The sequence below is a fragment of the Hyperoodon ampullatus genome (genome assembly GCF_949752795.1).
Source record: "Hyperoodon ampullatus genome assembly, chromosome: 3".
NCBI lineage: Eukaryota > Metazoa > Chordata > Mammalia > Artiodactyla > Ziphiidae > Hyperoodon > Hyperoodon ampullatus.
This window is the reverse complement of record NC_136916.1, coordinates 178,269,467-178,282,668: the sequence shown is the minus strand read 5'-3', so window position 1 is coordinate 178,282,668 and position 13,202 is coordinate 178,269,467. Positions and strand designations below refer to the sequence as shown.

The window sequence follows — 13,202 nt, the reverse complement described above, 5'->3', positions numbered from 1 at the left end:
GTGACGAGTGAGCCAGGTCTAAGCAGTCTGGGAGAAGGTGGTAGAGGTGAGTTCTCCTGGGGGGAATCTGGAAAAACCTTGAAGAAGAGGAGGGATTTGAATTGTGACAGGAGCAGGTAGCACTTCTTGAGGAAATCGCAGAAGCATTTTTGTAGGCATAGGGTCCTGGACGAGGGGAGGGCCCAGCCTCTGGATGGCTGGGGTATAAGATCCAGGTGTGAGGGAATTCCCTGGCAGCCCAGTGGTTAGCACTTGGCACTTTCACTGCCGGGGCCCAAGTCCGATCCCTGGTTGGGGAACTAAGATCCCACAAGCTGAGTGGCCAAAAAAAAAAAAAAAAAAAAATTCCAGATGTGGGGTGCTGGGAGCATAGGAGATTAACCTGAAAAGGTAGAAGGTAGACTGGGCCAGGCTATGAAGTGTCTTGTTAGGGACTGAATTGTGTCCCCCCAAGATTCATATGTTGAAGTCCTAACCCCTAACACACCTCTGAATGTGACTGTATTTGGAGATAGGGTCTTTAAAGAGGTAATCAAAATTCAATGAAGAACTTCCCTGGTGGCGCAGTGGTTAAGAATCCGCCTGCCAACAATGCAGGGGACACGGGTTCGATCCCTTGTCCGGAAGATCCCACATGCCGCAAAGCAACTAAGCCCATGTGCCACAACTACTGAGCCTGTGCTTTAAAGTCCGCGAGCCACAACTACTGAAGCCTGCGTGCCTAGAGCCCGTGCTCCGCAACAACAGTAGCCACCACAGTGAGAAGCCTGCACGTCACAACGAAGAGTAACCCCTGCTCGCTGTGACTAGAGAAGCCTGTGCACAGCAACAAAGACCCAATGCAGCCAAAAAAAAAAAAAAAAAAAGATTCAATGGAGGCCATAGGGATAGGCCCTAATCCAGTAGACTGATATCCTTATAAAAACAGGGTGAGATACCAGGGATGCGTGCACAAGAGAAAAGACCATGTGAAGAGCTGGCGAGAGGGCAGCCATCTGCAAGCCAAGGAGAGAGGCCTCAGAAGAACCCAACCTTGCCACCACCTTGAGCTACGACTTCCAGCCTCCAGAACTGTGAGAAAATAAATTTCTGTTGTTTAAGCCGCTCATCTGTGATCTTTTGTTATGGCAGCCCTAGCAAACTAATATGGGTCTTAAGATTGAAATTTTTAAATTTTAAATAGTACTTTATTCACCTGGTTCAAAAATCAAACAGGAAAAGTAATAGTGACCAGGTGATCGGTCAACAACAACAGTGAAATGGCAGGTTGATAGTATGCGCCTTTGATATGATATGATGAAAATGGCATTTTACCTCTGTGACATTCCCCACAAAGTCCCATAAACTCAATCTAATCATGAGGAAATTATCAGCTAAATCTCAAGTGAGAAATATTCTACAAAATACCTAACCAGTATTCCTCATTAATTGTCAAGGTCATAAAAAATAAGGAAGGTCTGCGGAAGTGTCACAGCCAAGAGGAGCCGAAGGTGACATGATTAAATGTAATGTGGTGTCCTGGATGGGATCCTGGGACAAAGGACATTGGGTAAAACTAAGGGAATTTACCCAATGAATAAAATGTATCAATATTGGTTCATTAGTTTTAATGAATGTACCACACTAATATGTTAATAGTAGGGAAAACAGGGTGGAGGCTGGGGGAAGGAATATGGGAACTCTGTATTATCTTTGCAAGTCTTCTGTAAATCTAAAATTGCTATAAAGTTTACTTTTTTTTTTTTTTTTTTTTTTTTTGCGGTACGCGGGCCTCTCGCTGTTGTGGTCTCTCCCGTTGCGGAGCACAGGCTCCGGACGCGCAGGCCCAGCGGCCATGGCTCACGGGCCCAGCCGCTCCGCGGCACGTGGGATCTTCCCGGACCGGGGCACGAACCCGCGTCCCCTGCATCGGCAGGCGGACTCCCAACCACTGCGCCACCAGGGAAGCCCCTAAAGTTTACTTTTAAAAAGGAATAGGGCTTCCCTGGTGGCGCAGTGGTTGAGAGCCCGCCTGCCGATGCAGGGGACGCGGGTTCGTGCCCCGGTCCGGGAAGATCCCACGTGCCGCGGAGCGGCTGGGCCCGTGAGCCATGGCCGCTGGGCCTGCGCGTCCGGAGCCTGTGCTCCGCAACGGGAGAGACCACAACAGCGCGAGGCCCGCGTACCGCAAAAAAAAAAAAAAAAAAAAAAAAGGAATAGTGAAAATTTGGGACTTCCCTGGTGATCCAGTGGGTAAGACTCCACATTCCCAGCACAGGGGGCCCGGGGTTCGATCCCCGGTTGGGGAACTAGATTCCACATGCAAGCCGCAACCAAGGAGTCCGCATGCCTCAAATAAAAGACCCCGCATGCCACAACTAAGACCAGGCACAGCCAAAGTAAATATAAAATAAATAATAAATAAATAAAAATTAAAAAAAAAAGTAACAGTGAAAATTCTTACTCTGATTTCTGTCCCTAATCCACCCAGTTCCCATTCCCATCTGCAATCATTACTTTATTAGTGTTCTTGACCCTTCAAGAATTCCTTTATGCAAATATGAGTCTATACTGATTTTCTCCCCACATGGGTTTTTTATTTGCTTTAAAGAGTAATCATTTTTTAAAATATAAAATAGTTCAAACATACCAAGTAGAGAGAAAAGGACAATGTATCCCATGTACCCATTGCCCAGATTCAACAATTACCAAGAACTGGCCGAGTATGCATAAGCTATCCCACCTGCCTCGCTCTCTCTCCTTTGCTGAACTGTTTTGCTAGTATGCCTCTCTGAACAATCCAGACATCTTCTTAGACCACCCTAAAAACCATATCCCAGCATCAACAGTGACTCCTGAAGGGCCTCTTGTGAACTTTAATCTGGGTGATGTGGAGACACAGAAGGCTTTGCAGGGTCGGGGTGTTTGTGTGTGACCTAGTTATGTCCATGTGTGGGATGGTCTGGGTGTGGAGGAGGTCAGAGAAGGGAGGCCAATTATGCATGACCTTGGTCTGGGTACCAGGTGATGGGGCCTGATGCTTGGAGCTTGTAGCAGGATGGAGAGGAGGAGTAGCAGCTGGAGAGCCTCTGTGGCGGGCCTTTGACCAGCCTGGCTTCAGATGGATGCCTGCCTGGAGGACAGAGAGTACCTTGGTGTGAGGGCAGGAGAGCTGCCACTGTCTGTGCCCACAGGTCCTACAGGCAAGAGTGGGACTCCAATGGCCAAGCCTCCCCTTCTCAGGAGAGTGAGCTCATTTTGACCACTTCATCCCCAGGTGGCGCTTCTCTGCCGTGCCCTGGCAAAGCCTGTCCCTTGCCTGGCTTAGTGGGCCGGTACCCACTCCTTCACGACTCATGACCATAGCGTGTCAGGGCTGAAAGACCCTCAGAGATCATGGAATCTAACCCCTTCCTGGTTAGAGATGGGGAAACTGACACCCAGAGAAGCGATGCAAGTTGCTTAGGGCCACACAGGGAATCAGAAGTAGAGCTGGAATTGGAACCCAGGTCTCTGACTTTCAACCTAGGACCTCCCGTTACCTAGAGCTTCCTCTTCTCTCCAAACCCTGCTCCCAGAAGAGATGTGTCATTAGCCCTTGATGCCCAGTGTGTATAAATTTTAAAATCCCTGCATAATCCCTCTCTCAGGGGATTACCTGGGATAGATGTATATACTAAGCCTGCTTGCTAACGATAGCATAACTACAGAAAACTACTATTTATGGAGCAGCTCCCATGGACCACAAACTGTGCTAAATCTCCCTAAATATGAAGCAGGTGTTATTATTCCTGTAATTTCCCATTATAGAGGTGGGCAAATTGAGATACAGAGAGAAGATGTAGCTTGTCTAAGATCATACTGTGAGGGTGTGGCCAAGGCAGTGTCTGTCTAACTGGGAAGTCCTACTCTCTCAACCACTAACCCCCTTGGCCAAGAGGAGTATGGTGTTGCTCTCTGGCCTCCTCCCTCTTTGTCCCTCAGCCCCACCCAGCAGCCTCAGGCCCCTCAAAGGAGCAGACAGGCTAGGGATGGACTCTGACCACCACCTGCTGTCATCTCTAAGGAGCTGAGCCCTTCCCAAGGTGGGTTTGGGGCCATTAACAGACTCCTATGCTCTGGATGCTCAAGGAAGTTTTAGAGCTGCCTGTGGAGTGCATCAGTTACCATCTCATCTCTGTCAGGGTTCCAGTGAATGGTACAGTGTGGAGGGCACAGAAAGGATGCCTGCCCATTGGCCGGCCTTCACTGAGAGTCTGCTCAGCCCCTGCCCTGGCCTCTGTTACTCAGGCGCTCAGACCTGAGTGGGTGGCGTCACGGGAGAGAGGGTTGTAAAGAGAGACCCGGACCCTGGAGAGAAGGACTGGGCGCTGCCCGGGGACGTCTGAGCATCGAAGGATGCTGGTACAGGTGCGCACAGGCATTCTAGGCCGGGGGTATCGCCTGTGTGAAGGGCCAAGGCTGAAGAGCGGTCACGTGCCCGGGAAGGTCGGCTGGCCGTAGGGAAAGGGCAGCGGGAGTCGCAGAACACGCGGGGAGGTAGTGGTGTCGGGGAACAGGTGCCCAGGCGCGGAGCGCCACGCCGGTTCGTGGGTTCATCTTAAGCAATGCGGAGCCGGGCCACTTGCACGGTTTGGGGCGCACCCACACCCTTCCGATCCGGCCACTGGCCTGCAGCCCCACCGGGCGCCGGGAGCCGGGGGTCAGGACGCGGTCAAAGGCGGGCGCGCGCGCCGTCGCCGCGGGATGCGCCCCGCCCCCTCCGGCCTCCCTGAGTTGGGGTTCGAGTCTCGGCCCTACCGTGCCCGCTGCGGTGCCCCGGCCGGACCCTTCCTTCTTTGGACCTCGGTTTTCCTATGCCCGACGTCTCCGAGGGTCCGGGATCTTGGCCCCGCACGGCCTGGAGCCCACAGGCCTTCACGCCGGGCGGGGCAGCGATCCAGCTTCCGCAGCACTCCCGCCCCTCCCCCGCCCGCCCGCGGGAGCGCGGACGCGCTCGTACCTGGCCGCGGCCGGGAGCGAGGTTGGGCGGGCGGGGTGGGATGCCCCACCCCCGGACCCGCCCCCGGCACAGTCGGGCCAATCGGAGGGGGCGGCTGGCCCCGTGTGGGGCGACGCGCTGGGGGTAGGGCCTGCGGGGGCTGAGGAGAGTCCGCGAGCTGGCGGCGGCAGGCGGTCGGGCGGAGGTGGTGGCGACGGCGACCGGTCCTGAGACAGCGACGCAGCGCGCCGGCGGCCACGACAGGGTCGACCAGGCTCTGCAGCCCGCTGCAGCCGCCGCCTCGCCGTGAGGGCCCGAGAGCGCGGCGGCGGGCGCGCGGCCTGTGAAGGCGGCCGGAGCTGCGGGCGCGGCGCGGCGCGACGCCGAGCGTCCTGTCAGGCGGCGGAGGGCGCCGCGGACCCGCGCCGCGATGATGCCGGTGGGTGCGGGCGGCGGCAGTTTCCTCCGCGGGCGGCTAGCCAAGCCTCCTTCCTCCCGCGGCTCCCGGCCCTCGGGGCCCGCGCGAGCCCGGCGAGCCGGGCGGGCGGGGAAGGAAGTGGCCTGGTGGGCGCGCCCGGCCCCGGCGCCCCCCGGGCGGGCAGGTGGGGCGGCGCCGGCTGTCAGCGAGGGCTGGGCCGGCGTCCGGGGGTCCTCGGTCCGGGGTTCGCTTCGGGGTCCGGGTGCGGGGGCCGACGCGGTCGGGGGTAGGTCTGGGCGGGGGTCCCCGGGCCGGCGCCCCCTCCCTCGGCCGCGGCGCGGCCCTTCCTGCCGAGCCTCCCCGGCCGCACTGCCCGGGAGGGGAAGCCGGAGGTGAAATTGGAGCCGGTCGGTTTTCCCCGTGCGTCCCGGCGGGGGGTCGGAAGGGGAGGCAGGGGTGTCGTTTGGCGCTCGCCCCGTTTCGGGGTCTCGAGGCGCCTCTGTCCCCCGCCTGAAATGGGCCGGTGTCGTATTTGGTGTCGGCAGTGTGGGCACCCCCGTGTGGTGTTCCCACGCTGGAAACCCACATTTCTCCGTAGCTCTTTCCTGATTCTGGAATCCTGTTGTATTATATTTAGGAATTTACTTTACATTCCTTACTTAGGAATGGATTTAGAGAGCCGTTTTAGGAATTCCCTTCCACGGTGCCTTCGAGATTTGTACATTTTGCGTTAACTGGCCTGTTGTCAGTGTGTTTTGAAGGTTGAACTAGGTTCGTTTGTGGTGGTGCCGCCTTTGTCCTGCCCTCAAGGATGCGTTGTACTAGGAAGAAGACAGTGCTCATTAAATTTGCCATTCTCCTACCTGACCTTTTCCTTTAATTCTAATCTAAATAGCAGTGGGTGCTGAATTATAATTTTTCTCATGTGGCTTTTTGTGAAGTAAATGTCATGACTTGTGAAAAAAATGAAGGGCTGGTGGTACCCAGTTGGATGTATTGGTTTTCTGAGTGCCTGTATATTAAGTAAAATTCTCAAACACATTTATAGTAAAGTAACAACAAAATCGTTCTTTTAGCCTACAATTTCTACATTGAAAATCACATTTCAGAAGGAAAGTACCGATTCTCTGCCTTTTCTGCTTGAATACTATTATTCTGCTATGCCTGCACCCAAGGACATTTAGATTAGATTTTTTTTCCTCTGATCTTTCAAGTCATTTCCTGTCTCTTGATAATCTCTTCTCCCCTTTTTGAACTGATTCCAACACATCGTGTTTGCAGAGTCTTAAGGTTTGACCTAGTTGATCCTTAGATCCTTCTTGGGCATCAGAGCTTGTTGTATTTCTAAACGTTTGGTTTTAAATGAGTGATTGTCTTGTAATGGAAGGAGAACTGGATGAGCCTCAGAAGAACCAGAATCAAGTACTGGTTCTGCTACTTTTTAGCAATGTGACCTTGAACAAGTCAAGGTCTCCAGGCCTGGAATTACCTCTAAAGCAGGGATAAAAACATACCAATATCTGAGGGCTGTCCTGAGGATCAAACAGGATGATGTGTCCAATAGCACTTGTCAAACAGAATGCCCTGCAGATATTTATTATGGTTAATATGGCTCTGAATTGTCAATTTCTAATTTTAACCTCTGCAAGATAAGGCATTTGGAAACAGTTCTCTCCCTATTTCTCACTGGCTAGATTTGGAAAAGGCACTATGGTGTTTTGGAATTTTGAAACCACTTTTAGTTAAATCCTGTAACAGTTGATACCATAGTAATATTGAAGGATATCTATAAAATTTTGACTGGTTTCATCATTGTATGATGTTTCATTTTAAATACCCTGTTAAGAAATTTGGCTTACATTTTCCATATGGTATATTCAGACATTTTACTTCTATTCCTCACATAGTTAGAATTTCTAGTCTCAACCTTACCAGGTTTCCTTTTGACGACGTTTGCTTAGCTGGCAGTTGGGAAATTTCTTTATGATACTCATAATAATCAAATGTTTTTAAAAAACAGGCCTACTAACTATTTAAAACACACTGCTTTTATTTTTAAATGCCTTCTAGAAACAGATGGTATTTCTCTTAGTCCCTCTTTTGTGGTCTTTACTTTGTATTTCCTTCTTGTTCTCTAAAAGTACTACTTTTAGGATTGAGTCCTTCCTCTATAAATGTAGTTGGCGTTGGTTGTAAATTTAATAGAAGTTTTAAGAACATGCCATTCTTACTTGATACTATCTTAAACTATGTATCCAAGATATAAATGAGATTTTTTCTTTATTATATATTTGGTGTTCATCATTATCGTCATGAATCATCAAAAGAGGGTTAGATTGCATTTTGCATAGTTTGTATAGAGTAGCACTACCCAATAGGAATGTAATGAGTGACAAAATGGGACTTAAGTTTTTCTAGTAATTGGTTTTATTTTTAATAGTATCTTTTATTAACTAAGTGTATCAAAAATATTATCATTTTAACATGTAATCAGTATGAAAAATTTACTAATGTGATATTTTACCTTTTTTTGGTACTAAGTCATTGAAAGCCAGTGTGAATCCAGTAAAGTTTTACATATATAGCACACCTCATTTCAGACTAGGACATTTCAAGTGCTCAGTAGCTACATGTAGCTAGTGGCTACTCTATTGAACAACACAGGTTTAGAGTATATTCTACTTATTTGAGAGTCTGTAATAACTTTTAATTGATCAGATGGCTTACTGCAGCACCCAGTCTCTCAGCCGTTGGAAATAAGTATCTGGCCGTGTTCTCATCTGACACAATAATGTCTTTGTAGAAGTGTTCAATTTGCCTGTTACACAGAGTTTCATGATTGTCTACTTTTGAACAAAGCTATATTTTGGAATTTTCCCTTATTAAAATATTATGGCATTCTAGTATTTGTGGCCATTCACCTTTTTTCAGTGGGTGACATTTTAAAACTGTTTTCCCAAGGAAAAAAGAGGGCTATACTTTAAAGATTACTTGTTGGCTGGTCCCTAAGGTCTAGACCTGATATCATTTAGGCCATACGTAAACAGATTTGATAAATAAGAATTTTTTAAAAATAATAAATTTATTTATTTATTTATTTTTGGCTGCGTTGGGTCTTTGTTGCCGCGCGTGGGCTTTCTCTAGTTGCAGCGAGCAGGGGCTACTCTTCACTGCGGTGTGCAGGCTTCTCATTGCGGTGGCTTCTCTTGTTGCGGAGCACGGGCTCTAGGCGTGCCGGCTTCAGTAGTTGTGGCATACGGGCTTAGTTGCTCCGCGACGTGTGGGATCTTCCCGGACCAGGGTTCAAACCTGTGCCCCCTGCATTGGCAGGTGGATTCTTAATGACTGCGCCACCAGGGAAGTCCCAAAATAAGAATTTTAATAAAATTAGCCTGGTTCAGAGCATGGAAAGGCTGAAAAACTGCCTTGATTGTTAGCATCATTCTTTTCAACAGAGAATGAACATTTTGCAGCTGTAAAACTTTGTGCACAGTGAAATATATCTGGGGAGTGGCACTGAGGAGACTTCTTTCTCTTCCAAAGGACTGCTGACTTGAGTAAAGGAAGTTTTGCGGCTCTGAAGTGTGTTTTACCTGTAAGAAGGGCACTCTGGCGGTGCCTTTGGTAATGTTAGCAGTGGGACTCCTTACCTCCAGTAGACACCACACAGTGTGACTAGTTGATTCCACTCATTTTTCTGTCCTAGGAGCCCTTCAGTATATTCACTGTGGGCTATGGGTTACATTAGTTTGTGCTTAATATTTAGCTCTCATTAAACAAACATTCACTTATTTCAGGTATTCACTTTCTTCCCAACGATGTAGAAAACATTTTGAGGTTCTGGAATAGATCTTTCTCTTTTTAAACCGTCAGCTGTCATGTAATTGACAAAACAACGTACTGGAAGCAGAGAGGCTTAGGTTCCAGTCCCCACTTGTAAGTAACTGTGTGACCTGTGGACTTAATCTCTTTGGGTCTCAGTTCTTCACCTGTAAAATGAGTTGGTCCTAGTGGTTTCCAAGTATTTGTGGTTGGTCCGGTAGTTGATATATAGCAGATACTTTCATGGGGGGGTCAATAATATTTGCATTGGCTGCAGCAAAGGTTGACACAACTTGACTCTTGTTTTGGCAGCCTTTTAGTAAACTCATTCACTGCCCAAGTATCTTTGTATGATAGAGCTGATAGAAGGAGCTCAGTGGATGTTCACTATTATTGGTTTTTTTAAATTAATTAATTAATTAATTTTTGGCTGCGTTGGGTCTTCATTGCTGTACGCGGGTTTTCTCTAGTTGTGGCGAGCGGGGCTCTCATTGCGGTGTCTTCTCATGTTACGGAGCACGGGCTCTAGGCGCTCAGGCTTCAGTAGTTGTGGCATGTGGGCTCAGTAGTTGTGGCTCACGGGCTCTAGAGCACAGGCTCAGTAGTTATGGCACACGGGCTTAGTTGCTCCGCAGCATGTGGGATCTTCCCGGCCCAGGGCTCGAACCCGTGTACCCTGCATTGGCAGGCAGATTCTTAACCACTGTGCCACCAGGGAAGTCCCACTTAATCATTAAGTCATTTGATAGGCTTGAATTTACAGGCTAACTCAGTAAACAAAACACTGAGGACTGGAGAAGATTTTTTTTTAACTGGTTTCTTTAAGACAAAATTACAGACATAATATTACCATTTAAAATAATTAAACTATTTCTAGCCTTTGGAGTGCCCAAAAAATTCACAAAAGGAAAAGCAAAGCTTCGCTCATACAAAGATGTGTATATAAAAGATTTTATTATTACAGTTTTATTGAACTAAAGACTAGTCTATAGGGATAACTCTTCTGAAGGCTACAGTATTAAGTACAGCAACAAAGTTTTGCAGCTATTTAACTTCCTACAATTCAGTTTAGTTATAGTGAGCACTCAGTGTATGGTGTTTGTCATTATGTGCTAAAGCACTGCATCCTATAGGCTTTGTGGTGGTGTCTCTATTTTTATGGAGAACTGAGGCTCAGGAAGTAAAACTTGACTAAGGCCCCCCAGATAGTAAGTGGTAAAACAAGGTTTGAAAACAAGCTGTCTGACTGAAAAGCCTTTGCTCCTAGCCGTTGAACCAGTCACTTACTTGCTATAGTCAAGGCATTTTGCTAGAGGTGCTGGTAAGTTGAATTGGGCTAAATATTTTCCCCTGATGCTTAGCACAAATGGAGCTTAATATTTAAAAGATTCTCACGGTGAATCTTTTTGATAAAAGGCGATAGTTTTCGCCATCTTGAGTTTGGGGACAACTCTGTTTTAAATGTAAATGTGTTAAATGTATCTTTTCTTTCTCAGCGTCCTACTTTGAAAAGTTTATGCCAGCATATATGCCTAAGAGTTACTTAGAATTTTTAGCATGATAGAAACTTAAAATATCACCAGGTTACTGTATTGAAGTTATATAACTGGTTGTCAACATGCATTTTTGTGTGTTTGCACAGATGGGCAGTAGCTTCCCAGCAAAAGTTCGGTGGGATTTTGATGCCTTGAAGTGCTGTTGCCATAGTTATTTCACAAACTATGGTTCTAGGGCTGAACAGAGGAATGGTGGTAATCAGGTTCTATTGTGACACTTTCTTGGCTCGATTGCTTTGTTTTATTTCACTGCAAAGATAGCCGTATGACTGTTGTTCACACTAATTGGTAAGCAAAAGCTGCTGTTACTAGATTTTGTAAAATAAAAATCTTTGCATGGTGACATCATACAGAACAATAAAAGACTGGAAAATGAGGTAGTTTTGGCTAAAATTAATAAGTGACATTCGAAATGTTAGTGTCTAATTCAGAACAGGGTCTTGCTAGCAGTATTGTTAAGTGTGTCTAGAGAAAATGTTAACTGAAGTTTTGACAGAATCATGATTTATACCATATGTTGTGCTTGCAGTCATGGTAGGTCAAGCAAATGCAAAGGCCCTGTGGTAAGAGCGTGCCCAGCATTCTGGAGACACAAAAGGACGCCTGGAGCAGAGTATGTGGGGGGGGCGTGGGGGAGAGAGTGGAGGAGATGAAGTCAGGAAGGTGATGGTGGTGAGCGGACGAGTTAGGATCTTAAAGGGCCTTTTAAGGGCCTTATAGAGGACGTGGAGAGAAACTGCTTTTGGAAGGAATGAAACACAGTGGTTTACTTATTGTATCATAAGTAGCTCTGAATAGCAGGCATTGCCCAGGTGACTTCACTGTAGCAGAGTATGGGCCCTGGTGTCAGTTGGCTTAAGTGTGGATTCTGGCATCGCCATTTATTGGCTCTCTGATCCCTCAGTTCTTTGTCTTTAAACTGAGGATAATAATAATAGTAACCTTAGGGTTAGATGGATTATTACAGCAAAAGGTGCCTGTTGTGTAGTAAATGCTCAGCAAATGTTAGTTATATGTAATAAGTTTCATTTCCTCTGGAAAACTTTCCCATCTTTGCCTTGGCCAAATATAACGGTAGAGGCCTTCAACCTGGTGTGCCTTTTTTTTTTTTTTTAAGATATAATTCACATACCATAAAATTGACCTTTTAAGGTGTACAATTTAGTGGTTTTCAGTGTGTTTACAAGATTGTACAACTTTTGCCACTATTTGATTTCAGAACATTTTGCCTGGTCTACCTTTGCAATACTTGTAGTGCAGTCTTAAACATTTGTTTGTGTGACTGGTAAATGTCTTTCTTGTCCTAAACTGTAATTTTCATGGCAGCAGGAGCTGTCTCTTTTTATTTGCTATTTACCACCAGTGCCTGTCCCAATGACTGGCCACATAGTTGGTGTTCGGTGACGATCTTTTGAATGAAAGAAGGTATGATGTGGAAAGTAGCGTCAGACCCCATTGTGAAGAGGTGTGTGTGTGTTCTAATGGGGTTCGAACTTGATCCCGTGGGTGATCAGAAACCACCAAACGTTTTGTTGTTGTTGTTGTTGTTGTTGTTTTTCGGTACGCGGGCCTCTCACTGTTGTGGCCTCTCCCGTTGCGGAACACAGGCTCCGGACGCACAGGCTCAGCGGCCATGATGGCTCACGGGCCCAGCCGCTCAGCGGCATGTGGGATCTTCCCGGACCGGGGCACGAACTCGTGTCTCCTGCATCGGCAGGCGGACTCTCAACCACTGCGCCACCAGGGAAGCCCCCACCAAACGTTTTTAAAAAGTGGAATGATGCAGTCAGATTTGTATGGTAGAGGGAGAATTCTGGAGCCAAGGCCGGGGGATGGACTGCGGAGGAAGGGAAATTAAAAAGAAACAGGAAGAGCAGTTAGGAGACCAGCTGGTGCAGGTCAGACTTGACATGAAGGTCAAGGGAAAGAGCCAGTCAATAGGAGGTAAAATAGATCTGATGGAGTGAGAGGGTGTGTGAGAGTGTGCGTACATGTGAGTGTGTGTACTGATGTGTGAGTGTGTGTGATTAACAGGAAGGAAGTACAGTGGCTGGAGTTGAGGATAACAGGTTTATTGCTTCAGCAGCCAGGCTTGTCTTTCCTGTAACCAAGATAGAGAACACATGAGAAGGAATAGGTTTAGAGGGCTGTAAGGGCATGAATGAGGTTTATTTTGGGTGTGTTGAGCTTGAGATGCCTGCTATATCCTGCCTGAAAGATGTTACTCTTAAATCTTAAGGTAAAATAAATATATTGAGTTAAAAAAAATCATTTGCCCTATATTAAGTGATTTTTAATGTTGTGTTTTTGGTGTTCTAGATTACTGCCTGGGCATTTGTGGCATGCCACACACATGTGTCATCCCTTGTACTTGTCATTTTGCCTGATCAGCCCCACCCAGAGCCCCCACTAGACCCAGCTTCATGGGACAGTGGCTGGCCTGGGC

At 47.5% G+C, this 13,202-nt stretch overlaps 1 protein-coding gene across 1 annotated transcript in view; it reads left to right on the top strand.

Moving 5' to 3' along the window:
- Positions 1-5,310: 5,310 nt before the first annotated feature.
- The window catches only part of PPP1R13B (protein phosphatase 1 regulatory subunit 13B), an 87,315-nt gene continuing 79,423 nt past the window's right edge, over positions 5,311-13,202 (top strand). Inside the window, exon 1 of the mRNA XM_079700291.1 lies at positions 5,311-5,399. Coding sequence (XP_079556417.1) covers positions 5,391-5,399 — 9 coding nt within the window. The 5' untranslated portion in view covers positions 5,311-5,390. The remainder of the gene's footprint in view (positions 5,400-13,202) is intronic.